We start from the raw sequence: 24,178 nt of genomic DNA, 5'->3' as shown, positions 1-24,178 counted from the left end.
ATGGACACGCCTACTATTTAAAGACGCAGTAACATCTAACGGATTTTTTTGGCATAACATACCTCAGTCGAACAGAAGAGACGGATCAATCAGGTTGAATTTATTTCAACAATCACCTCAATTAGATATAGTGACTGAAAATGTGCTGTTAAGACAGTTAAAGGCAGTTTCAGTTTGGGCTTTTGTTCTCTATGGACTCAAACATCTTTAAACGTCAGTGAGTTTAAAACAAACAATTATGAGGTCATAGGTCCACGAAACGGAGTCTGGAGAAGATCATCTACGAGAGTGCAGCTGGTGAAAATAAGTGAGAATGAACTGAAAATGAAGAATTTGACGTAATAGAGTAAGTGTGACCCTCTCAACCAGCACATTAACCTCTCAGATGAAACAGAACGAACAGAGAGCCACAGGAGTGTCTTCATGCATCTATTCAGCTGCTTTAGGACTCACCACGACATCACCGCTGTGATTAAGCGGCTTCATTTTCTACCGGCAACAGATCTGAAATCATATTTATAATAGTTTATGATTAGTTTCTCTTGTGAGCAGGTGATGCATATATTATCCTTCCCCTCCACATAAGGCGTGAAACCCGTCAAGGAGTGAAACCCGTCAAGGAGTGAAACCCGTCAAGGAGTGAAACCCATCAAGAGTGAAACCCGTCAAGGAGTGAAACCCGTCAAGGAGTGAAACCCGTCAAGGAGTGAAACCCGTCAAGGAGTGAAACCCGTCAAGGAGTGAAACCCATCAAGAGTGAAACCCGTCAAGGAGTGAAACTCGTCCCGTTCACAGGTGACACACAAGGGGTGAAACCCGTCAAGAGTGAAACCCGTCAAGGAGTGAAACCCGTCCTGTTCACAGGTGACACATAAGGAGTGAAACCCGTCAAGAGTGAAACCCGTCAAGGAGTGAAACTCGTCCCGTTCACAGATGACACACAAGGGGTGAAACCCGTCAAGAGTGAAACCCGTCAAGGAGTGAAACTCGTCCCGTTCACAGGTGACACATTAGGAGTGAAACTCGTCCCGTTCACAGATGACACACAAGGGGTGAAACCCGTCAAGAGTGAAACCCGTCAAGGAGTGAAACTCGTCCCGTTCACAGGTGACACATTAGGAGTGAAACCCGTCCCGTTCACAGATGACACACAAGGGGTGAAACCCGTCAAGGAGTGAAACCCGTCCCGTTCACAGATGACACACAAGGGGTGAAACCCGTCAAGAGTGAAACCCGTCCTGTTCACAGGTGACACATTAGGAGTGAAACCCGTCAAGGAGTGAAACTCGTCCCGTTCACAGGTGACACATTAGGAGTGAAACCCGTCCCGTTCACAGATGACACACAAGGGGTGAAACCCGTCAAGGAGTGAAACCCGTCCCGTTCACAGATGACACACAAGGGGTGAAACCCGTCAAGAGTGAAACCCGTCCTGTTCACAGGTGACACATTAGGAGTGAAACCCGTCAAGGAGTGAGACCCGTCCTGTTCACAGGTGACACATAAAAAGTGAAACCCGTCCCGTTCACAGATGACACACAAGGGGTGAAACCCGTCAAGGAGTGAAACTCGTCCCGTTCACAGATGACACACAAGGGGTGAAACCCGTCAAGAGTGAAACCCGTCAAGGAGTGAAACTCGTCCCGTTCACAGGTGACACATTAGGAGTGAAACCCGTCCCGTTCACAGATGACACACAAGGGGTGAAACCCGTCAAGAGTGAAACCCGTCAAGGAGTGAAACCCGTCCTGTTCACAGATGACACACAAGGGGTGAAACCCGTCAAGGAGTGAAACCCGTCCTGTTCACAGGTGACACATAAGGAGTGAAACCCGTCCCGTTCACAGATGACACATAAGGAGTGAAACCCGTCCTGTTCACAGATGACACACAAGGGGTGAAACCCGTCAAGGAGTGAAACTCGTCCCGTTCACAGATGACACACAAGGGGTGAAACCCGTCCCGTTCACAGATGACACACAAGGGGTGAAACCCGTCAAGGAGTGAAACTCGTCCCGTTCACAGGTGACACATTAGGAGTGAAACCCGTCCCGTTCACAGATGACACACAAGGGGTGAAACCCGTCCTGTTCACAGATGACACACAAGGGGTGAAACCCGTCAAGGAGTGAAACTCGTCCCGTTCACAGATGACACACAAGGGGTGAAACCCGTCCTGTTCACAGATGACACACAAGGGGTGAAACCCGTCAAGGAGTGAAACTCGTCCCGTTCACAGGTGACACATTAGGAGTGAAACCCGTCCCGTTCACAGATGACACATAAGGAGTGAAACCCGTCCCGTTCACAGATGACACATAAGGAGTGAAACCCGTCCCGTTCACAGATGACACACAAGGGGTGAAACCCGTCAAGGAGTGAAACTCGTCCCGTTCACAGGTGACACATTAGGAGTGAAACCCGTCCCGTTCACAGATGACACACAAGGGGTGAAACCCGTCAAGGAGTGAAACCCGTCCCGTTCACAGATGACACACAAGGGGTGAAACCCGTCAAGGAGTGAAACTCGTCCCGTTCACAGGTGACACATTAGGAGTGAAACCCGTCCCGTTCACAGATGACACACAAGGGGTGAAACCCGTCAAGGAGTGAAACCCGTCCTGTTCACAGGTGACACACAAGGGGTGAAACCCGTCAAGGAGTGAAACCCGTCAAGGAGTGAGACCCGTCCCGTTCACAGATGACACACAAGGGGTGAAACCCGTCAAGGAGTGAAACCCGTCAAGAGTGAAACCCGTCCCGTTCACAGATGACACATAAAAAGTAAAAATTTTGAGTCCTTTTTATCATAATTTTGAGAGTTTCTCAACATAAGTTTGGAAGTTCAGTCCAAATTTGATGGCATGAAGTTTGGGACATTAAGACTGAATCTCAAGATACTAAGTAAAACATTTTTCAATATTCTTATGAGGTCATCATTTTTTATACGAAGGCAGAATTTTTAGGTCAAAGTTTGAGATATCAAGTCAAACTATTTAGATACCAAACCAAATTTATGACCGTTTTGTAGCATGGCTGCACTTCACAGTACGTTTTAAACCAAATTAATGCTCTGCTGTCCTAATCTTTGCCTCTTAAATCATTCTGCTGATAAGAACTGAGTTGAAAAGCATAAAATTAAATAAATAATAAATAAAATGAGCAGTTGTTGCTGGGCAGAAGCTGCAGAAATAACCTTAAAAGGAACTAAGACTTCAGTTTGAAAAAAGGCCAAAAACATTTCACATTTTCAATGTTATTTATTCTGAGAAAAGGAATGAAGAAATGACAGTTTGATCAAATAAAAATGTGTTTATCTGTTAAAGTGAATGAAGAGCATTTAAAGGTTCCAGCCTATACAGCCTCTTTGTCCAAATGAAACGTTTTATTAGCAGTTTTTACCATCATTTGTTCACTCACAATCATTCTTCCTCTCGGCTGAACTGAACAAAACGGATTCACTGACAAATGATCAGAATTTGTGAAGCACTACATGAAAGCAAGCAAACGGAAAGCTGCGCATCAACGTTCTCTGCTCAGCACAAAGTGTGGGAATAATGCGGAGTTTCATTTAGAAAGGTGTTCTGAGTTGGTGTGCAAACATTTACATGTGCAACAGATTTATTCACACAAAAAGCCTGAAATGCTCACATAAGGCCCACAGATTTCTCTCAATTTCTTCAACTAATTTCCACCTTAAAAGCACTCGTCTGTTAGAAAGTTCCACAGCAAAGATCCGACAGCACAGAAGCTTCACTGTGAACTTAGTTATTTTCTGTCTCTGGATGGATGGACTTTCAGCTACAGTTGCAAGAGTGTTAAATTACATACATGTTACGTGTTGTATTACACATGTCACGTGTTGTACTACATACATGTTACATGTGTTGTATTACACACGTGTTTAACACAATTTAACACATGTGTTAAATTACATACATGTTACATGTCTTATATTACATATATGTTGCATGTGTTGTACTACATACACGTCACATGTGTTAAATTACATACATGTTACATGTGTTAAATTACACACACGTCACATGTGTTGTATTACATACACGTCACGTGTTAAATTACATACATGTTACATGTGTAAAATTACATACACGTCACGTGTTAAATTACATACATGTTACATGTGTAAAATTACATACACGTCACGTGTTAAATTACATACATGTTACATGTTGTATTACATACATGTTACATGTTGTATTACATACATGTTACATGTGTTAAATTACACACACGTCACATGTGTTGTATTACATACACGTCACGTGTTAAATTACATACATGTTACATGTGTTAAATTACATACACGTCACATGTGTAAAATTACATACACGTTACATGTTGTATTACATACACGTTACATGTTGTATTACATACATGTTACATGTTGTATTACATACATGTTACATGTTGTATTACATACATGTTACATGTTGTATTACATACATGTTACATGTGTTAAATTACATACATGTTACATGTGTTAAATTACATACATGTTACACGTGTTATATTCCACACTAACTGTCCAGGTTTTAAAAACGCATGCTGCTGTTTGAATAAAAAAAGAAATTTAAATCTAAGAAAAGGGGGAGAAGCAGTCGTTCATTTAGTAAATACTTACAACAATAAAACACGTTAAAAAACAAAGGAGATAAAAAAAATAAAACTTTTACAGATGTTGTTCAGAGGAACTCTGACATGAACGCAGCCGGGTCTCTAAAGGCTGATATTTCCTCTGCCTTTCCACGGCTTCTTCTGGGTTTTATTCTTTGTTAAAAAGTGGATCTTCTTCCCATCTGGTCCTGCTGTCTTCTGCCCTCCTCACTTTGTTTCTTCTGTCGTCTCAAGAATCTCCTTCAATGTGATCAATGACAACACGGATATCACCAGGATGGAAGCTGAAACTGTGACAGTACACGGCGTCTCTGGGCTTCCACGGGCGTGGATGGTTCTGGAGGTTCTGCTCAACAAAAGCTCTTTGAACCGTCTGAGACGGCAGAACCAGAACCAAGGCGTTCACAGGGCCCTTTACTGCTGTAATTTTACACCATAACCACAGAAATTCATCTGATTCACGACGTGTTGTCAGGAAGGACCGAAGTTCTGATGCCGTGACACCGACAGCTGGGAGTTTCTACGTCTTTTAGGAACCTCAGGACCAAATCTGTAATATCTGGGCTGAAAAACAGCTTCAGAAACTGAAATTCTTACCCGACCCAAGAGTTTGATCGCAGCAGAATCTTTAAATGAAAATGGTGTCACTTAAAGCTGCCGAAGCAGAGCAGCGTTTCACTCAATAAGGCATAAATCAAAGTGCAGTTTTCTTTTCCTTTTTCTGCTCGGTGGCTGTAAAACTACTCAAACAAACGGGTCAAAAATCCATAAAATGTCAGCAACAACGATGAACGTGGAAGTTAAAACCGACACCAGTTACTGAGGTAGTAGCTTGATTTCTGACTGAAGCATTCAAAAGATGAACATTTCCAGCCTGTAAATATGATAAATTACCTCTAAAACTCCTCTAAAACTCCTCCAGATTTCTCCAACACGAAGGAACCGTCGAGCCTCGGCTGTTGCTACCGCTGGATTGCACTAACTTGATTAAATGTGACAGGACACAACGTGTGACATAATGAAATGAGCATCCGTGTCCGAGAGCAGCAAATGACGAGAACAGAAATAAAAATGTGCCCTAAAATGGTTTAAAATGTCTGGAGTGGCCCCCCCACCAGCCACTTCACTGTACCATGAAGGTGGAGAGCGCCTCCTCGTGTTTGAGGGCATTCCGGGCGATGAGCTCCTCGATGGCGACGTAGGTTCCTGTGAGGAAGCCGACCAGCCCCACCACGCTGATGATCACGTTCTTGGTGGTTACCAGCGGCGACAGGCCCTCTGTGTGGAAAGCGAGGAGCTGCAGGATGGGCGGGAAGATGAGCGCCAGGAAACTGCTGCTGACCGAGCCGACCAAGGAGATGACGAGGTCCAGCTCCGGTATCATGATGGCGAGGGCACCTGGAGAGAGTCAGAGGGCCAGAAAGAGAGGATGAGAGGAGAGGTTCAGGCTCAGCTGATACTGGATCGATATCAGGCTCCAGAATGGAAACGATTCACGGATTGTCGTGACTTTCTGTGGAGTTCAATTGACCTGATATGCTACACTCAGTGGTTAAAGATGAGACGGATTCAGCTGCTTTATTGCAGAGTTACAATATGACCATGAGAAGTAGCCAGAGCTAAGTTTCTTCTGAAAGTTTTATAGTTTTTATACAATCTGGGCCTGTGGCCCCTCCTTTCATATGGCCTATTTTCCCCATTTTTCCACCATTATGTCTTATTTACTACGTTTAAAACCCATTTATTCATATAATAGTCATATAATAGTCCCTCCTACTCCTGACCTTTCCCCTACATCCATATCTCCGGTTTCCCATCTTTGCACGTAGTGTGGACATCATAATTAGCTCCGGTGAGCATCATTTCGACTGTTATTAGCGTGGGGGCCACACATTATAGTCCTAACTATAAAACAGAGATGGTGTTTGCTTTGTGAAGCCCTTCCCTTGCATTCATTAAGGATGGACTCAGAGCTACACCTTGGTTTTTTCCATAATATTCCATTCAGGGACTGTTAGATTTCCTGGTAACCAGACACTCCAGGATCCAATATCAGACCAATGGATTAAAACTCCAGAGTTGAATATAAAGAGTGTTTTTGTGGAAGTTTAAGACAATAAGATGCATCCAGGAGTCCAACTTGTGTTTCTCACAGTCTGAAGATGGAGGCAGAGAAGCTGCTTCCCACTGAGTTCCTCCTCAGCTGATATTCAGAGATGAAACTGTTGGTGTTTGGGAGGCAAACCTCCCGCTTATCGCTTGTTTTGCACTGATGAACAACTGAAGAAAAGCTGTGAAGAGGAAGGAAGAACTTCAGCAGACAACCCGAAGGCCGAAGCGAACACAAGAAGTACATCTCATCGTATAAATACCTGTAGAACACAGACTGCAGTCCCAGAATGCAACAGTGTCATTAAAGTGGTCCCAGCTGGACTGTAAACTGGTTCCCTCTGAGAGAGAATTCACTGATATCTGACAGAATGAAGCAATTTGGATTTTATTCATCCACCAATCATCCATCCATCCATCCATCCATCATCCATCCATCCATCCATCCATCATCCATCCATCCATCCATCCATCATCCATCCATCCATCCATCATCCATCCATCCATCCATCCATCCATCCATCCATCATCCATCCATCCATCCATCCATCATCCATCCATCCATCCATCATCCATCCATCATCCATCCATCCATCATCCATCAATCCATCATCCATCCATCCATCCATCCATCATCCATCCATCATCCATCATCCATCATCCATCCATCCATCATCCATCCATCCATCATCCATCCATCCATCCATCCATCCATCATCCATCCTCCATCCATCATCCATCCATCATCCATCCTCCATCCACCAATCATCCATCATCCATCCTCCATCCATCCATCATCCATCCTCCATCCATCATCCATCCTCCATCCATCCATCCATCCATCCATCCTCCATCCATCCTCCATCCATCATCCATCCTCCATCCATCCATCCATCCATCCTCCATCCATCATCCATCCATCATCCATCCTCCATCCACCAATCATCCATCATCCATCCTCCATCCATCCATCATCCATCCTCCATCCATCCATCCATCCATCCATCCTCCATCCATCATCCATCCATCATCCATCCTCCATCCATCCATCCTCCATCCATCCTCCATCCATCCATCTATCCATCCATCCATCCTTCCATCATCCATCCATCCATCCATCCTTCCATCCATCCATCCATCCATCCAATCATCCATCCATCATCCATCCATCATCCATCCATCCATCCATCCATCCATCATCCATCCATCATCCATCCATCCATCCATCCATCCATCCATCTATCCATCCATCCATCCTTCCATCATCCATCATCCATCCATCCTTCCATCAATCCATCATCCATCCATCCATCATCCTTCCATACATCCATCCATCCATCCATCCATCCATCCATCCACCATCCATCCATCCATCATCCATCATCCTTCCATCCATCCATCATCCATCATCCATCCATCATCCATCCATCCATCCATCATCCATCCATCCATCATCCATCATCCATCATCCATCCATCCATCAATCCATCATCCATCCATCATCCATCCATCATCCATCCATCATCCATCCATCCATCCATCATCCATCCATCCATCCATCCATCCATCCACCATCCATCCATCCATCATCCATCATCCATCATCCTTCCATCCATCCATCATCCATCATCCATCCATCATCCATCCATCATCCATCCATCATCCATCCATCATCCATCATCCATCCATCATCCATCCATCATCCATCCATCCATCCATCCATCATCCATCCATCATCCATCATCCATCCATCATCCATCCATCATCCATCCATCCATCATCCATCCATCATCCATCCATCATCCATCCATCCATCAATCATCCATCCATCATCCATCATCCATCCATCATCCATCCATCCATCAATCCATCATCCATCATCCATCCATCCATCATCCATCATCCATCCATCCATCATCCATCAATCCATCATCCATCCATCCATCATCCATCCATCCATCATCCATCATCCATCATCCATCCATCCATCATCCATCATCCATCCATCCATCATCCATCCATCATCATCCATCCATCCATATCAGTGAGTAACGTGAACTTTTCAGCTGCAGAGCTCAGTGGTGGACGCTTGTTGCCTTTTACATTTTTACAGCCTGTGGAGTTAATTTCCTGCTCATGATTAGAAACTTTATTTGTCAGGGCCTCGTGCTGCACTGCCTCTCCGAGCAAATCAGACTCTTTCTGCCGTTTTTAAATTAAAATAAAAGAGAAGCATTTACATGGGCGGAGAGTACAACTCAAATACGTGTCATGTGTCATCTGTCCAGGGGAAAAACACCTTTTCAGAGTAGTTTCAAATGTTCACGCTGACAATCGCCTCAGTATAAAAAGCTTTATAATTGGTGGAATCCTTTCACCCATCCATAAACATCCTGCTTTCACTCTGCTGTTCCCAGATCAGCTCACACAGAAACAGAAAGAAAGCCTTTTAAATCTGCCCATCAAAGAGTTCAGCCATCAGATCTCTCTGCATCAGTTTCACATCAGTGCTCCTGTGCAGAATAACCTGGACCAGGAACTGCATTTCATGTAGAAGGGACACTTTTCCATCTCTTCTTCCACACTCCAGAGGCAGCAGAGTCAGAGCTATGGTTCAAACCCGGGAAGAGAAAGTTGAATGAGAAACAAGGCGAAACGTGCTTTTGGATGAAGGAGGAGTAAAAAAGATGGCGATGGACTGGGAGAAAAGCTGAAAAGAGGGTCTGACATTACTGTGGGATTATTTTTCACGACTGCTAAAGTCACCAGGAGCGAAAGCCACCTTGATCGGTTGCCATGGAGACAGGCATAAACAGCAAAGGCCGGCCATACAAAACGAGCCTCAGGTGGGAGCTTCTGTTTCTGCACACAGCACCAAATGTCTGCACAGGAGTGCTTTCCACCCGAAAAGAGAGGCTGCCATCGTCTCCGTGCTGAGCAGAGAGGACAAGGCAGGTGTTCTTCTTCTTCTCTCTGTACGTCAGTCACACATCACCATCGTCTGACAACAGGCTCTTTGAACCATAATCAATTGCTTGCCACTGCATGTTCAAGTCTGTCGAATTAACCTGGAGGGCATCGGCAAGGTCGAACTTTCCCAAGTCCGCTGAAAGCATCGCGCTGTCACGAGCTCCCAGAGAGCAAAGCTGTCACTTGTAGGGATATGCTGCTGAAGAGTGCTCTTCAAACTGGATTTGAAGCTTTCCAAGCCATCAAACAAGGCCGGCGCTGCTGCCAAAGAGGATCGAGGGGAGCTGGGGGGAGGCAGGACCAACTTAAAGAATATGCTGAGCCTTCATAGCAAATAAACCACAAGGCTGTAGCTAAAAGGCTTGCTGCCATCCCCTGAGAAAGAGGCAGAACGCGGATCATCAGGCAGCTTCAAAGGGCTGAGGATGAAACGCTTCGAGCACACTAATTTGGCCGAGCAACCTCCGATCTTACAGAAACAAAGCAAAAATACTCAGTTTTCCTTCCGCTAACTGGAGCTTTGGTATGCCAGGGAGCATTCTGCACACTGTGACCGACAAAGACAGCACAGAGGGAGGAGATGTGAGGGTGAAGATGAGGCTTTTAGGAGGCTGCTAAAAGTCAAGAGCGAGGGGGGAAATCTGCAACTGTTATTTCAGAGCTGCAGAGCTTCAGCTGAAGAGTAAAGGAAAGCAGAAAAGGGTGGACTTTGAAATCTAATCCATCAAAAGAATACTGGGAGACAGAAAGCGGCCGGATTGGCTGTGCTTCAGAGCAGAGAAGAAGGGCAGGTTGCATGGCAGCTGAAAGAGGAAACACTTTGGCACTAAAGTGGGCTTAAAGTGGCTGTGACAGCGACCTCATGGAACCAATTAAGGACTTTAAAACACCTTCAGCCCAATTCTAGGTATCCCAGTCAAATAAATCAGTTGTTCTTGACAGGGGGAGCCTTTACCCTCACACAGATCTGCAGACTGAGGAAAACACTGTGCAAAAACAGGTTTAAGGTGGTGATTCTTCTCATATTTGACTGACAGCTTTTGTTTTGGTGACCATCACTTTCTCTTATTAAAAACCATGTAAGCGAAGCTTCTGAGAACACCAAACGAGCTCTTTGTTACGACACATCATTTGTTCCCATTTCTTTAGCTGCATCTATGAAAAACAGCAAAGAAAACACAGTTTGACAGACAGAAAATAGGATTTCTGCAGCAACAAGGTGATTCCCAAAGAGCTATTAGCTGAAAACTTGGCATATCTCAGCATGGTGTGCAGTGTGTCCTTAAAACATTTGAGGAAACTGGACAAGTGGAGGACAAAAGAAGAAGTGTCAGGCCTAAAAAACTATCTCCAGCAGATGAACAGGATCTGAAAGTGATGTCCTTAAGAAAGAGGAAAAAATCCAGCTGTGACCTGACAGGACCTGAGAGATGCATCTGGACCTTCAGCTGATCCATCTACTGTTGGCCCAAGCCTCATCAGAAATGGTCTCCATGGAAGGGTGGCTGTCAAGAAGCCGTTCTTAAGGAAGGGAAACAGGGAGAAAAGGCTGAGCTGTGCCAAATGACACAAGAAGTGGACTGAAAATCAGTGGCAACAGGTCTTATGGAGGGATGAATCCTCCCCAGAGCCCGGACCTCAACATTATTGAAGCAGTGTGGGATCATCTGACAGAGAACGGAACAAAAGGCAGCCCACATCCAAAGAAGAGCTTTGGGATGTCCTTCAAGAAGCCTGGAGAACTATTCCTGAAGACTCCTTAAAGAAAGGACAGAAAGCTTGTCTCAGAGGGTTCAGGCTGTGTTGGAGAATAAAGGAGCTCAGACCAGAGATTCACTTTAAAGCTGCTGAGAACTGAGAAAAACTCTGTTTCTGCCTCAGATTCTGGGTTTATGTTCAGGTTTGATCATGTTTCTAGAAGCTGTAGCACAATATATAAACGAGGAATGGCTCTTGATCTTTGTTCTTTGTTTATTTAGTAAAATCTGTTTAGTAAAAATTTGTTCCGAATTTATTAGGAAATAGGACAGAAATTAAATGTAGTTCAAAGAAAAATTGTACATGAAAAACCCTCAAATTTTCAGCCACATTTGTTTCAGATCGGCAGGTGAAAAAAGGACGTTTTTAAATCATAAACCATAATATTAGGTTATTAAACCCGAGTCACACAGAGAAGACATGGGTTAGGATTTAAAATAAAGATAAAACCCACAACCTTTGAACTGAGAAAAAGTTTTTAATGACCACATTTAAGATGAGACACTATTGAACGAGGAGAAACTCTGGGGCTTCGGTCTCTTCAGCAGCCGTCAGCATAAACAGAAATACGGCCAAAAGACAGAAGATGAAGGACAGAGTCTGTGGTGAAGGAGAGGAGTGGGAACCTGGCAGCTTTTAGGCTGTCAGCAGGCAGTTTCTGAACCAAGCCCACAGCTTTTAAAGCCACTGAGAGGCAGGCAGCACTTCAGCAAGGCAGAGCCAATTATCTCCAGAGCTGCAGAGCTACGGCCAGCAGCTGGGAGGCGCTGAGGCTGGATTAAAGATCGGTGGGGAGGCCCTCAGCTTCCTTCTCTCCTTAGTCAACAGAAATGTACCAGAGGCTGTCTCATTTCTTCACCCTGCCACCAGCAAACACCAGCGAAGAGCTACAAGACCAGGCTGCCTCAAGCCCAGGGAGGCTGGAGAAGCTCAGGGAGAAGCTCGGGGAGAAGCTCGGGGAGAAACTCGGGGAGAAACTCGGGGAGAAACTCAGGGAGAAGCTCGGGGAGAAACTCGGGGAGAAACTCGGGGAGAAACTCGGGGAGAAGCTCGGGGAGAAACTCGGGGAGAAACTCGGGGAGAAACTCGGGGAGAAACTCGGGGAGAAACTCGGGGAGAAACTCGGGGAGAAACTCGGGGAGAAACTCGGGGAGAAACTCGGGGAGAAGCTCGGGGAGAAACTCGGGGAGAAACTCGGGGAGAAGCTCGGGGAGAAACTCGGGGAGAAGCTCAGGGAGAAGCTCGGGGAGAAGCTCGGGGAGAAGCTCGGGGAGAAACTCGGGGAGAAACTCGGGGAGAAACTCGGGGAGAAACTCGGGGAGAAACTCGGGGAGAAACTCGGGGAGAAACTCGGGGAGAAACTCGGGGAGAAGCTCGGGGAGAAGCTCGGGGAGAAACTCGGGGAGAAACTCGGGGAGAAACTCGGGGAGAAACTCGGGGAGAAACTCGGGGAGAAGCTCGGGGAGAAGCTCGGGGAGAAGCTCGGGGAGAAGCTCGGGGAGAAGCTCGGGGAGAAGCTCGGGGAGAAGCTCGGGGAGAAACTCGGGGAGAAACTCGGGGAGAAACTCGGGGAGAAACTCGGGGAGAAGCTCGGGGAGAAGCTCGGGGAGAAGCTCGGGGAGAAGCTCGGGGAGAAGCTCGGGGAGAAACTCGGGGAGAAACTCGGGGAGAAACTCGGGGAGAAACTCAGGGAGAAACTCGGGGAGAAACTCGGGGAGAAGCTCGGGGAGAAGCTCGGGGAGAAACTCGGGGAGAAGCTCGGGGAGAAGCTCGGGGAGAAGCTCGGGGAGAAACTCGGGGAGAAACTCGGGGAGAAACTCGGGGAGAAACTCGGGGAGAAACTCGGGGAGAAACTCGGGGAGAAGCTCAGGGAGAAGCTCAGGGAGAAGCTCAGGGAGAAGCTCAGGGAGAAACTCAGGGAGAAACTCGGGGAGAAACTCGGGGAGAAGCTCGGGGAGAAGCTCGGGGAGAAACTCGGGGAGAAACTCGGGGAGAAACTCGGGGAGAAACTCGGGGAGAAGCTCAGGGAGAAGCTCGGGGAGAAGCTCGGGGAGAAACTCGGGGAGAAGCTCAGGGAGAAACTCAGGGAGAAACTCGGGTAGAAACTCGGGGAGAAACTCGGGGAGAAACTCGGGGGAGAAACTCGGGGAGAAACTCGGGGAGAAACTCGGGGAGAAACTCGGGGGAGAAACTCGGGGAGAAACTCGGGGAGAAACTCGGGGAGAAACTCGGGGAGAAACTCGGGGAGAAACTCGGGGGAGAAACTCGGGGAGAAACTCGGGGAGAAACTCGGGTAGAAACTCGGGGAGAAACTCGGGTAGAAACTCGGGGAGAAACTCGGGGAGAAACTCGGGGAGAAACTCGGGGAGAAACTCGGGGGAGAAACTCGGGGAGAAGCTCGGGGAGAAACTCGGGGAGAAACTCGGGGAGAAACTCGGGGAGAAACTCGGGGGAGAAACTCGGGGAGAAACTCAGGGAGAAGCTCAGGGAGAAACAGGGAGAAACTCAGGGAGGCTGGAGAAGCATCCATCCATCCATCCATCCATCCGAGTGGGACTCATCGCAGTCTCTGGCACGACTGATATGGACTGAGATGAAGGAGCTGAGGAGCAGGAAGCTTCAACCAACTGTGCAAAGAACGGGGTCAAGTGGAGAAAGGAAGGAACAAACCAACGACCATCGGCTCAGGAAACCTCTGATGCTTCCACTGTGAGGGGGCGGGGCTTAGCAGAGGAGGTGGAGTCAACTTAAGGAGTGACGTCCTTATAAAATGAAGACTTTTTACACGATTTGTCCCCTTTAAATGAAAACCAAGCAGAGAAGCGTGTTGTCTGAACGCGTTTGGCTCTAAGCGTGAAATGACTGCTGCTTTCTGTCTGCAGCACAGGCGGTACGCTGGAGCATGATTGCTCTAAATTGTACAGCTGTGCACGACATTATGATGAATACGGCCTGGTTTCATGGAAAAATACACATCAGTCTGTTCTAAAAACTATAATTTTGAAATAATTTGGCTCGTCTCTGGAAAAATAAAACGGTCGGCGCAAGCAATCAGGTTTCCAGAGTGGGACGGAAAAGGCAATTTCACATGATGAGTACAATATGGTCACATTCAAGTGAAAGCTCAGCTTAAATGAAAAGGTTCTGGTTTCTCTGCCACTCATCTTTTAAAGGATAGTGACAGCAAACATGGATCTCAGTCAGAAAAAGAGATGAAGTCCCTCTGCTGGCATGCATCCCTGCAGCCTGGGATTCATGAAAGGACCTGAATCAAGTCAGCTTCTGTGTATCAAGAAGAAAAATCACACAAAACCGTCGTTTTTACGCCATGAAAATGTCATCGAGAGATCATCAAAAAATTAAACAAGCACAGAAAGATGTGCTGGAGTCATTCAAACAGTCAAAGCCAGACAGACGGAGGCTGCAATGTTGGCCAGTCTGAATATAATTTAGCCTTCATGAGGTGTAAAAGCTGCATGGAGACACTAAAACGTAGTGAATCAGGCGTTTTCTAACAGCATTTTTGGACAAGAAGCTGAGGAGGATTGATCAGCAGCACAGCCCAGGTGATTTGTGGGAGAAGTTTATGACCTAAATGTGAGGAGAGAAGATGTCAGTCTGTTCTGGAACGAGTCCCTCCTCACCATCCATGGTATTGCAGGTCCTGAATCAACCCAGAGGTGCGTCTCCCTCCCTTAAAAGACGATTCAGAGCGTAGAAACAGAGAAAAGCAGGGCAGCTGCTGTCTTCCACCATGGATCTGATGCTACTGAACTACACTGTAACACCTGAAGCAATCTGTCTTTGAACCTGGTGACTTGTTGTCAGAAAAACTCTTTAATAAATGTGTATTTTGTCTTGTATTGTTGCTCTTTATCCTTCAATCTGCATCTCAATCCTGAGGATGGACCGTCAGCAGCTGACAGTCTGCTGTGCTTCAGCTGAACTTCTTACAGCTGAAGAGTTCTTCTAATAAAATGCTAATCATTCAGAGTTGATGGAGGACCTGTCAGTGATGCAGCTTTTACCTCCAGGCCTCAGAGGGATGATGCTTTGTTTAAATGGAGTGAAGAGGATCGCTGTTTCGGACCTGCAGCAGAATCAGGAAACTGGCCGGTCAGTCTGGGTATTTTAGCAGCTTATTTTTGGAGGGAAGTGTTCAACAATCTCAGGTTCGATTTAATTCAGCTGGATTAATAATAAAAAAGAACACGCCCCCCCTCTGTTCATTGAGCTCCTCTGGCTGCCCTTAGCATCAGATCCAAGTCCCTGATGTTAGCTACAAAGAGCTTAATGGAACGGCTCCATCTACTTGAATGCTCCTGCAAAGGCTTCTGTCCCAACTGGGTCCCTCCGTTGGTCCCAGGATTGTCGTCTAGCAGCTCCTACACCACGCCTAAGACAATCCAAACTCTGTTCATGTGTCGTCCCACGATGGTGGAATGACCTACCGAGCGCTACCAGAACAGGGGCGTCCCTGTCTATCTTCAAGAAGCTCCTGAAAACCCAGCTCTTCAGAGAGCATCTCCTATCCCAGCACTTACCTTGTACTTCCCTCCCCCCTCTATCTCTTTATCTTTCTGCACTTCCTTCTATGCCTGCACCCTATCTCTGCTCTGTCCCCTCTGACAGAGTCGGACTCCTGGGTTCCTTCTATGTAGCTTATTGTTAGCTTTTTATAGAGCTGTTATATCTTCATTTGTAAGTCGCTTTGGATAAAAGTGTCTGATAAATACAGAAACAGAAACTCTATGCTTGACCGAATAGTTCATAACACATTTTTCTGCAGTTATTTCAGTTTTACTCTGACTTTAAGGTCAATATTGAGAATCCTGGCACCCAAAAGAAAATCCTCGGTGCAAGTAGGACCCGAAAATTAGCCAAAATTCTACAAGAAAAGGTCACATTTTGTCTAAAAATGGATTTGTCAACCAATATTTCACAATGATGTGGTTGATGACGCGCCTTTGTGACAACATCTGCAGTTAAATAAACCAAATAACTGCTAAAACGTGAATAATAAAGTCTTTCTGCACTTCCTTCTATGCCTGCACCCTATCTCTACTCTGTCCCCTCTGACAGAGTCGGACTCCTGGGTTCCTTCTATGTAGCTTATTGTTAGCTTTTTATAAAGCTGCTATATCTTCATTTGTAAGTCGCTTTGGATAAAAGCGTCTGATAAATACAGAAACATAAACCAGATGTGGGGAATCCTTTCCTTGTTCACCTGGTTTTCAGTACAATAGCATTTACTTCCAGTCCTCGATGACCCCGGGTGGGTTTTGTCTCTCTGGTGTTACAGACTTGGGCCTAATTAACTAACTAATTAATGTGCCAATCACGTGACTGGATAGTGTAGATTGCTGCCTTTCATGTCAGCGACCGGGGTTTGAATCCTGCCCCCCCCACATGAAAGGTATTACCTCCAGTACGGGACCTTAGGCAAGACCCTCTAACTCTACCTGGGATATGAGTGTAAGCCGCTTTGGATCAAAGCTTCTGATAAATACAGAAACAGAAACACAGACTGTGTCCTTTCTTTCAGCAGAAACATGAATTCTGTTTAACTTCTCTCTCCAGCTTTTGTAGCAGTGGCATTTAGACCTCTGAAGCTTTCTCTCTCAGACACCAGATCATTTGGACCAGCTGAGATAGGAACATGAAGCAAAGGCCAACAGCAGAGGTGAATCTGCTCCACAAGACGTAAAGGTGAACGACTCGTTTCTGCACGGCTGGAAGGAAAATGCGAGTCCAACAACACGGAGCAGGCTTTCCTGATGGCACGTCACCTTTGTGCTCCAGGAGAGAAAAGAAAGAGGAGGAGGAGGCTCACGCCACATCCTCATGTCCTCTCCTGTTCACATCAGCAGCTTAACGACCAACGCAAGCTGCTCAGCTCCAGCCTGTGGCAAAGTGACTCAGACGAAGTGAAAATGAAACGACCAGTGAAGGCACCACAGCTGCTGCAGACAGGAGCAGAGCTTTGGTGAAGATCTCCAGGTGTTTAAAGTCTCATTAAGGAGGGATTATCATGCACAAACCGCCTTAGTTTGCATTCCACCTCCCAAAGATCGGCACATAACATCCCTCTGATGGAAAAATGTAATAATGGTGGTGAAATGGGTCCCATCTGTTGCTATAAACCCACAGAGCAGTGGTTCATGTGGGAGACCAGAGCTCAAGCCTGACTTCCCCCATGAAAGGTTCCAGCTCCAGTCCTTCGGCCTGGATCCGAGTTTAACTCTGAATCCAAAAGCCCAGTTCTTAAACTGTTTGGGTAATGTTTAATGTGAGCCTCAGACATTCTGAATGCTCCATGGAAGCATCTTCCACAAGCCGGGAAAGTTTGTAATTTCACACACGACTCAACGTGTGACAGAGGTGGGACTCGGAGTTGATCTGCCACTGAAAAGCAAACAAGGGAGCGACTAACGTGTGCTTAAATGCATCCTGGAACTCGCTGCTCCAACCCACAGTGCTGACATCACTCGGCTGGCTCCGCCGTGTCGGCTTGATGCGTGGAAGAGCGCAGCGGCGTGGGACTGAAGCGCCTGCCTGGTAATCATGAGAGTTTTCCTCGAGCTGCTGCAGCGGCAGACATGAAATGTTCCGTTTCAGCCTGGAAACGCATTCATGTCTCATCCAAAGATGTTAAACTGCTGCAGCAGGTGGTTCAGATGCATGTTGGGTGTCTTCTTCTGTCTATCTATATTAGGGCTGAACGATTAGGACCAAAATCATAATAATCACGATTATTCTGATCAATATTGAAGATCATTAATCATGTCTGGAAAAACATGTGTTCCGACAGTTTTTAGTGAAAAATTAAACTTTAAATTAGAATAAATGATAAATAATGCAAAATAAAAACAAAAACCCAATAATTTAACATTTTAAAGCACTAACTGTATTGATCGGACACGTCTTTGGCCAGATTTGTGAATTAACTTCAGCTTTGGCCTTCTTTCATTCCTCATATTTAGGTTTGTGATGTATTTTCAGGTGATTTAACAGATTAGTGGTGTTACTCTGGGGCAGACACTACTTTCTTACACTCTTTGCACATAACTTGCTCTTGTTTAACGTAATTTTCCCTGAATTAGAAACAAGTCCAGACGATGGCTGTCGCCCCGTTTCGAGGCTCAAGCTCCTCCTCATCCCCAGATGCTTATTCTGCTGGATTCTTCTCGGCTTTCTCTTGTTTTCATCAGTCTAACTCACAGACTGTCCAACCAGCTGCCTGCAGGCTTTTTATTCAGGCAGCTTAATGAAGCCTTAACCGTGCTGGCGCCCCCTGGTGGCTGGAGGACTACTGCTTCAGAACATGTGGTTAGAAGCAGGCAGCAGAGCTGCATTTTGACTGTAAATATCGTTGATGATCAGGTTCGTTTAATCGTGATCACGATCAAAATAAGATTAATTGTGCAGCCCTAGTTCAGATGCATGTTGGGTGTCTTCTGTCTCTACATATCTATATTAGGGCTGAACGATTAGGACCAAAATCATAATAATCACGATTATTCTGATCAATATTGAAGATCATTAATCATGTACTTTTATTGCACCGTTTATAAACAGTGTGCCGACAGTTTTTAGTGAAAAATTTAACTTTGAATTAGAATAAATGATAAATAATGCAAAATAAAAACAAAAACCCAATAATTTAACATTTTAAAGCACTAACTGTATTGATCGGACACGTCTTTGGCCAGATTTGTGAATTAACTTCAGCTTTGGCCTTCTTTCATTCCTCATATTTAGGTTTGTGATGTATTTTCAGGTGATTTAACAGATTAGTGGTGTTACTCTGGGGCAGACACTACTTTCTTACACTCTTTGCACATAACTTGCTCTTGTTTAACGTCACTTTCCCTGAATTATCCCCAGATGCTTCTGGATTCTTCTTGGCTTTCTCTTGCTCTCATCAGTCTAACTCACAGACTGTCCAACCAGCTGCCTGCAGGCTTGTTATTCAGGCAGCTTAATGAAGCCTTAACCATGCTGGCGCCCCCTGGTGGCTGGAGGACTACTGGTTCAGAACATGTGGTTAGATGCAGGCAGCCGAGCTGCATTTTAAATGTAAATATCGTTGATGATCAGGTTCGTTTAATCGTGATCACGATCAAAATACGATTAATTGTGCAGCCGTGGTTCAGATGCATGTTGGGTGTCTTCTGCTGACTGAGCTCCAGCTCACGGTTTCCATTTTATTCAAGCCAGCTTCCTGCTTCGGATAACCCTGAGCAGAGTGAGAGTTGTGAGAGTGAATGTTGGACTTGGTCACCACAAAACATGACAGCGAGCAGCAGTTTTGTCGTATTTTATCCATACGATTCAGAAATAAATGGCAGGCATACGCTCTCAGTCCCAGTGTAAGAGGCTGACGTCAAAGCTTGTGTTTTTGTGTCCCAAACAGCAACTGAAAGCCTTCCGGTAGTTGTCTCAGACGCTGTCACACAACAGTATCATGGCGCATACAAGCCGTGCAGTAATGCCACCGCTGCCACTCACAGGCTCTCTGATTCAAAACGGCAGCAGCGAGCTCCTCCGCCCCTCAGCCTATCTGCAGTACATTAGAATAGAGTGCACGCTTCAAAAGAAATCACTGAAATGAACTGACCTTTCGAGTGGGAGCACAAGTCAAAGTGGAGCCCAGCAGAGAAGGGGAGACTTTGCCCGGGGCGGTCCTCTCCTTTCCCTCTTATCTGACTGTTTGAGCTCAAACTGAAACAAATGGCAGTGGAAGAAAAGGCTTTGTTGCTGCAGGAACTGGTGAAACTAAGGTCTGTTTAACAGACATCTTCAGGAGAGTCGAGGCACATCTCGGGGAAGAGAATAAATCTGGGACATCAGTTGAAGTTGCACTTCCTGTGACATTTCCCATCATCTGACAGCCAGGAAGTGTATCTGCCGGCTGGCTGACTCTCACATTAACTCAAGCTGTTTGTTGTTTCACATTTTCAGCTCATGAAACCCACAAAAACCTCCACACACATCTTAACTGAGACACTTCCCTGGATGTAACAGGATGATGTTCTACCACCAGTTTGGTAGACCCTGGGGGTCCAGCTGGACTCTGGTGGTGTCTGAGAGGAGGATTCTGGGTAAACTGCACAGCATCCTGGACAACAACCCTCTCCACCAGGTGCTGCCCCCCCACAGAAGCACCTTCAGACTCACCCCCCCCCCCTTTATAGGACTGATCAGACTGTTTAATCCATCCACCTCAATCCAACTGTTTTCTTTACCTTATTAGCTTTATTTTATCTTCTTTGTCCATTTCATTTAGTTCTTTCCCCCTTGTTCCATAACTGCTGCTCAGCAGTTTCCCCTCGGGATAAATAAAGCCTCTCGACTCTTGGATTTCAGTCTTAGCCATGTTTTACTCACATAAATGTCTGCTCTGTTGCTGAAAACAACTGTTCTTAAACAGCTTTAAGATGCCGGTTCTACTTTTCTTTATCTCAGCGTGATGTTGTTTCCATCAGCTTTAAGATGCCGGTTCTACTTTTCTTTATCTCAGCATGATGTCGTTTCCATCAGCTTTAAGATGCCGGTTCTACTTTTCTTTATCTCGGCGTGATGTCGTCTCCATCAGCTTTAAGATGCCGGTTCTACTTTTCTTTATCTCAGCGTGATGTCGTTTCCATCAGCTTTAAGATGCCGGTTCTACTTTTCTTTATCTCGGCGTGATGTCGTCTCCATCAGCTTTAAGATGCCGGTTCTACTTTTCTTTATCTCAGCGTGATGTCGTTTCCATCAGCTTTAAGATGCCGGTTCTACTTTTCTTCATCTCAGCGTGATGTCGTTTCCATCAGCTTTAAGATGCCGGTTCTACTTTTCTTTATCTCAGCGTGATGTCGTCTCCATCAGCTTTAAGATGCCGGTTCTACTTTTCTTTATCTCAGCGTGATGTCGTTTCCATCAGCTGTAAGATGCCGGTTCTACTTTTCTTTATCTCAGCGTGATGTCGTTTCCATCAGCTGTAAGATGCCGGTTCTACTTTTCTTTATCTCAGCATGATGTCGTTTCCATCAGCTTTAAGATGCCGGTTCTACTTTTCTTTATCTCAGCATGATGTCGTCTCCATCAGCTGTAAGATGCCGGTTCTACTTTTCTTTATCTCAGCGTGATGTCGTTTCCATCAGCTGTAAGATGCCGGTTCTACTTTTCTTTATCTCAGCGTGATGTCGTCTCCATCAGCTGTAAGATGCCGGTTCTACTTTTCTTTATCTCAGCGTGATGTCGTCTCCATCAGCTTTAAGATGCCGGTTCTACTTTTCTTTATCTCAGCGTGATGTCGTCTCCATCAGCTGTAAGATGCCGGTTCTACTTTTCTTCATCTCAGCGTGATGTCGTTTCCATCAGCTTTAAGATGCCGGTTCTACTTTTCTTCATCTCAGCGTGATGTCGTTTCCATCAGCTTTAAGATGCCGGTTCTACTTTTCTTTATCTCAGCGTGATGTCGTCTCCATCATCTTTAAGATGCCGGTTCTACTTTTCTTTATCTCAGCGTGATGTCGTTTCCATCAGCTTTAAGATGCCGGTTCTACTTTTCTTCATCTCAGCGTGATGTCGTTTCCATCAGCTTTAAGATGCCGGTTCTACTTTTCTTTATCTCAGCGTGATGTCGTCTCCATCATCTTTAAGATGCCGGTTCTACTTTTCTTTATCTCAGCGTGATGTCGTTTCCATCAGCTTTAAGATGCCGGTTCTACTTTTCTTCATCTCAGCGTGATGTCGTTTCCATCAGCTTTAAGATGCCGGTTCTACTTTTCTTTATCTCAGCGTGATGTCGTCTCCATCAGCTTTAAGATGCCGGTTCTACTTTTCTTTATCTCAGCGTGATGTCGTTTCCATCAGCTTTAAGATGCCGGTTCTACTTTTCTTTATCTCAGCCTGATGTCGTTTCCATCAGCTTTAAGATGCCGGTTCTACTTTTCTTTATCTCAGCGTGATGTCGTCTCCATCAGCTTTAAGATGCCGGTTCTACTTTTCTTTATCTCAGTGACATTTAGAGGAAAATGTGAAACCAAATCTTAGGAGATTTATCCTTTTTATTCCAACTTGTCTGTCCTTTGAGCTTCATATGTAACCATCTAAAGCAGGGATGTCAAACTCCGGTCCTCGAGGGCCGCTGTCCGGCAGGTTTTAGCTGTTTCCCTGCTTCAACACACCTGAATCAGATCAATGCCTCATTAGTTGGTTTGTGCAGAACTTAACAATCTTTCGAAGAGATCCATTTAATCTGAATCAGGTGTGTTGAAGCAGGGAAACACCTAAAACCTGCAGGACAGCGGCCCTCCAGGACCGAGGAAAATGCAAGCATCACGTTTAAGCTGGAAATCAACACATTTGTCTCCAGTGAGGATTGCTGAATTCATTGGATTTTGGATGGTTTTCCCTCGTATTTAAGGAAAAATTGCAGGATTTTTCCACTTTTTTCTTTGTATGTGGTTGTAAGATATTGAAAAGCTTCCAGATTTGTGCAGTCAGACACGGTTTGAACAAGAAACACAAGCTAACGTGGTTTTAAGCTAACAACAGACTTTTAAAATGACTCTTTAAATCAGGGATGTCAAACTCCGGTCCTGGGGGGCCGCTGTCCTGCAGGTTTTAGGTGTTTCCCTGCTTCAACACACCTGAATCAGATCAATGCATCATTAGCAGACTTGTGCAGAATTTAACAATCTTTAGAAGAGATCCATTTAATCTGAATCAGGTGTGTTGAAGCAGGGAAACGTCTAAAACCTGCAGGACAGCGGCCCTCCAGGACCAACATCCCAAAGCAGTCAACCTCAGGGAAGAACTCCAGCTTGAGTTTCATGTGCAAACGAAATCCTTTGCCTTTTCCATTCTAGCGTGCATCGGGGGAAGCGGTTTTCTTGCTGCTGCACCACGTCCACAGTCTCAACACGAAGCCACAGCATGCCTTGCAAAAGGCCAGCATGCATGAGCTGGCACATGCACGCATGTTTCCCCTTTAATCAGCTGATCAGCATGCATGTGCAGAAACCTGCACAGGAAGGCAAACTCATCTACATAATTCTCCACAGGCCTAACATCAGAACTAATATCAGAAATGAAGATGAATTACATACAGGGAACGGCAGTGAGCTCGGGCTGCATATTTCTTGGAGGGATATACTTCCCTTCATCCCTTAATGATGAGGCTGTCCAATGAAAAATACACAATCTCTATCATGCTCCATCTATCTGCAACACTATGAAGGCTTTAAATGCAAGCTGGTGACGTCCACCAATCAGTGGAGGGTTTTATGCAAAGCACTTAACATCTCCAGGGAGATGCATCACACTGTGAAAGGTACAAATGACTCAGCTAAAAAAGACGAGAGCTTAAGTTTCCATGACTGTTCGAAGGATGATTTCACCTGCAGAAGCATATCCACTCAGCTGTCAGCATGTTTCTATCCACTCTTACCTCCACATCTTTTAAAAAAAGCCACATTCCTTCAGAAATGCTTTCCTCAGAGAGAGAAATGAACAGGTTGAGATCATTTAAAACAACATCCCAGATGTTTTGGACTAATATTCTCTCTCAGAAATGCACAAATGCAACAAAAGAATGTTAATTCTCATGCAATTCACTTCCTGTAAAACACTAAAGAACAAAGATGAAGATGGATCTTTGGAGGTTTCTTTATGCCTGTGATGGAAATATCCAAATCTTGGACTCTTACCT

General features: G+C 45.5%; 1 protein-coding gene across 1 annotated transcript in view; it reads right to left on the bottom strand.

Moving 5' to 3' along the window:
* Nucleotides 1-3,240: 3,240 nt before the first annotated feature.
* slc36a1 (solute carrier family 36 member 1) overlaps nucleotides 3,241-24,178 on the bottom strand; it is a 52,435-nt gene continuing 31,497 nt past the window's right edge. The window contains exon 12 of the mRNA XM_072395133.1: nucleotides 3,241-6,036. Within this exon, the coding sequence (XP_072251234.1) occupies nucleotides 5,762-6,036 (275 nt within the window). The 3' untranslated portion in view covers nucleotides 3,241-5,761. The remainder of the gene's footprint in view (nucleotides 6,037-24,178) is intronic.

Source organism: Leuresthes tenuis, unplaced genomic scaffold (genome assembly GCF_036924035.1).
Source record: "Leuresthes tenuis unplaced genomic scaffold, fLeuTen1.0.hap1 SCAF_11, whole genome shotgun sequence".
In the NCBI taxonomy this organism is placed as follows: Eukaryota; Metazoa; Chordata; class Actinopteri; order Atheriniformes; family Atherinopsidae; genus Leuresthes; species Leuresthes tenuis.
This window is presented reverse-complemented; position numbering and strand designations above follow the sequence as displayed.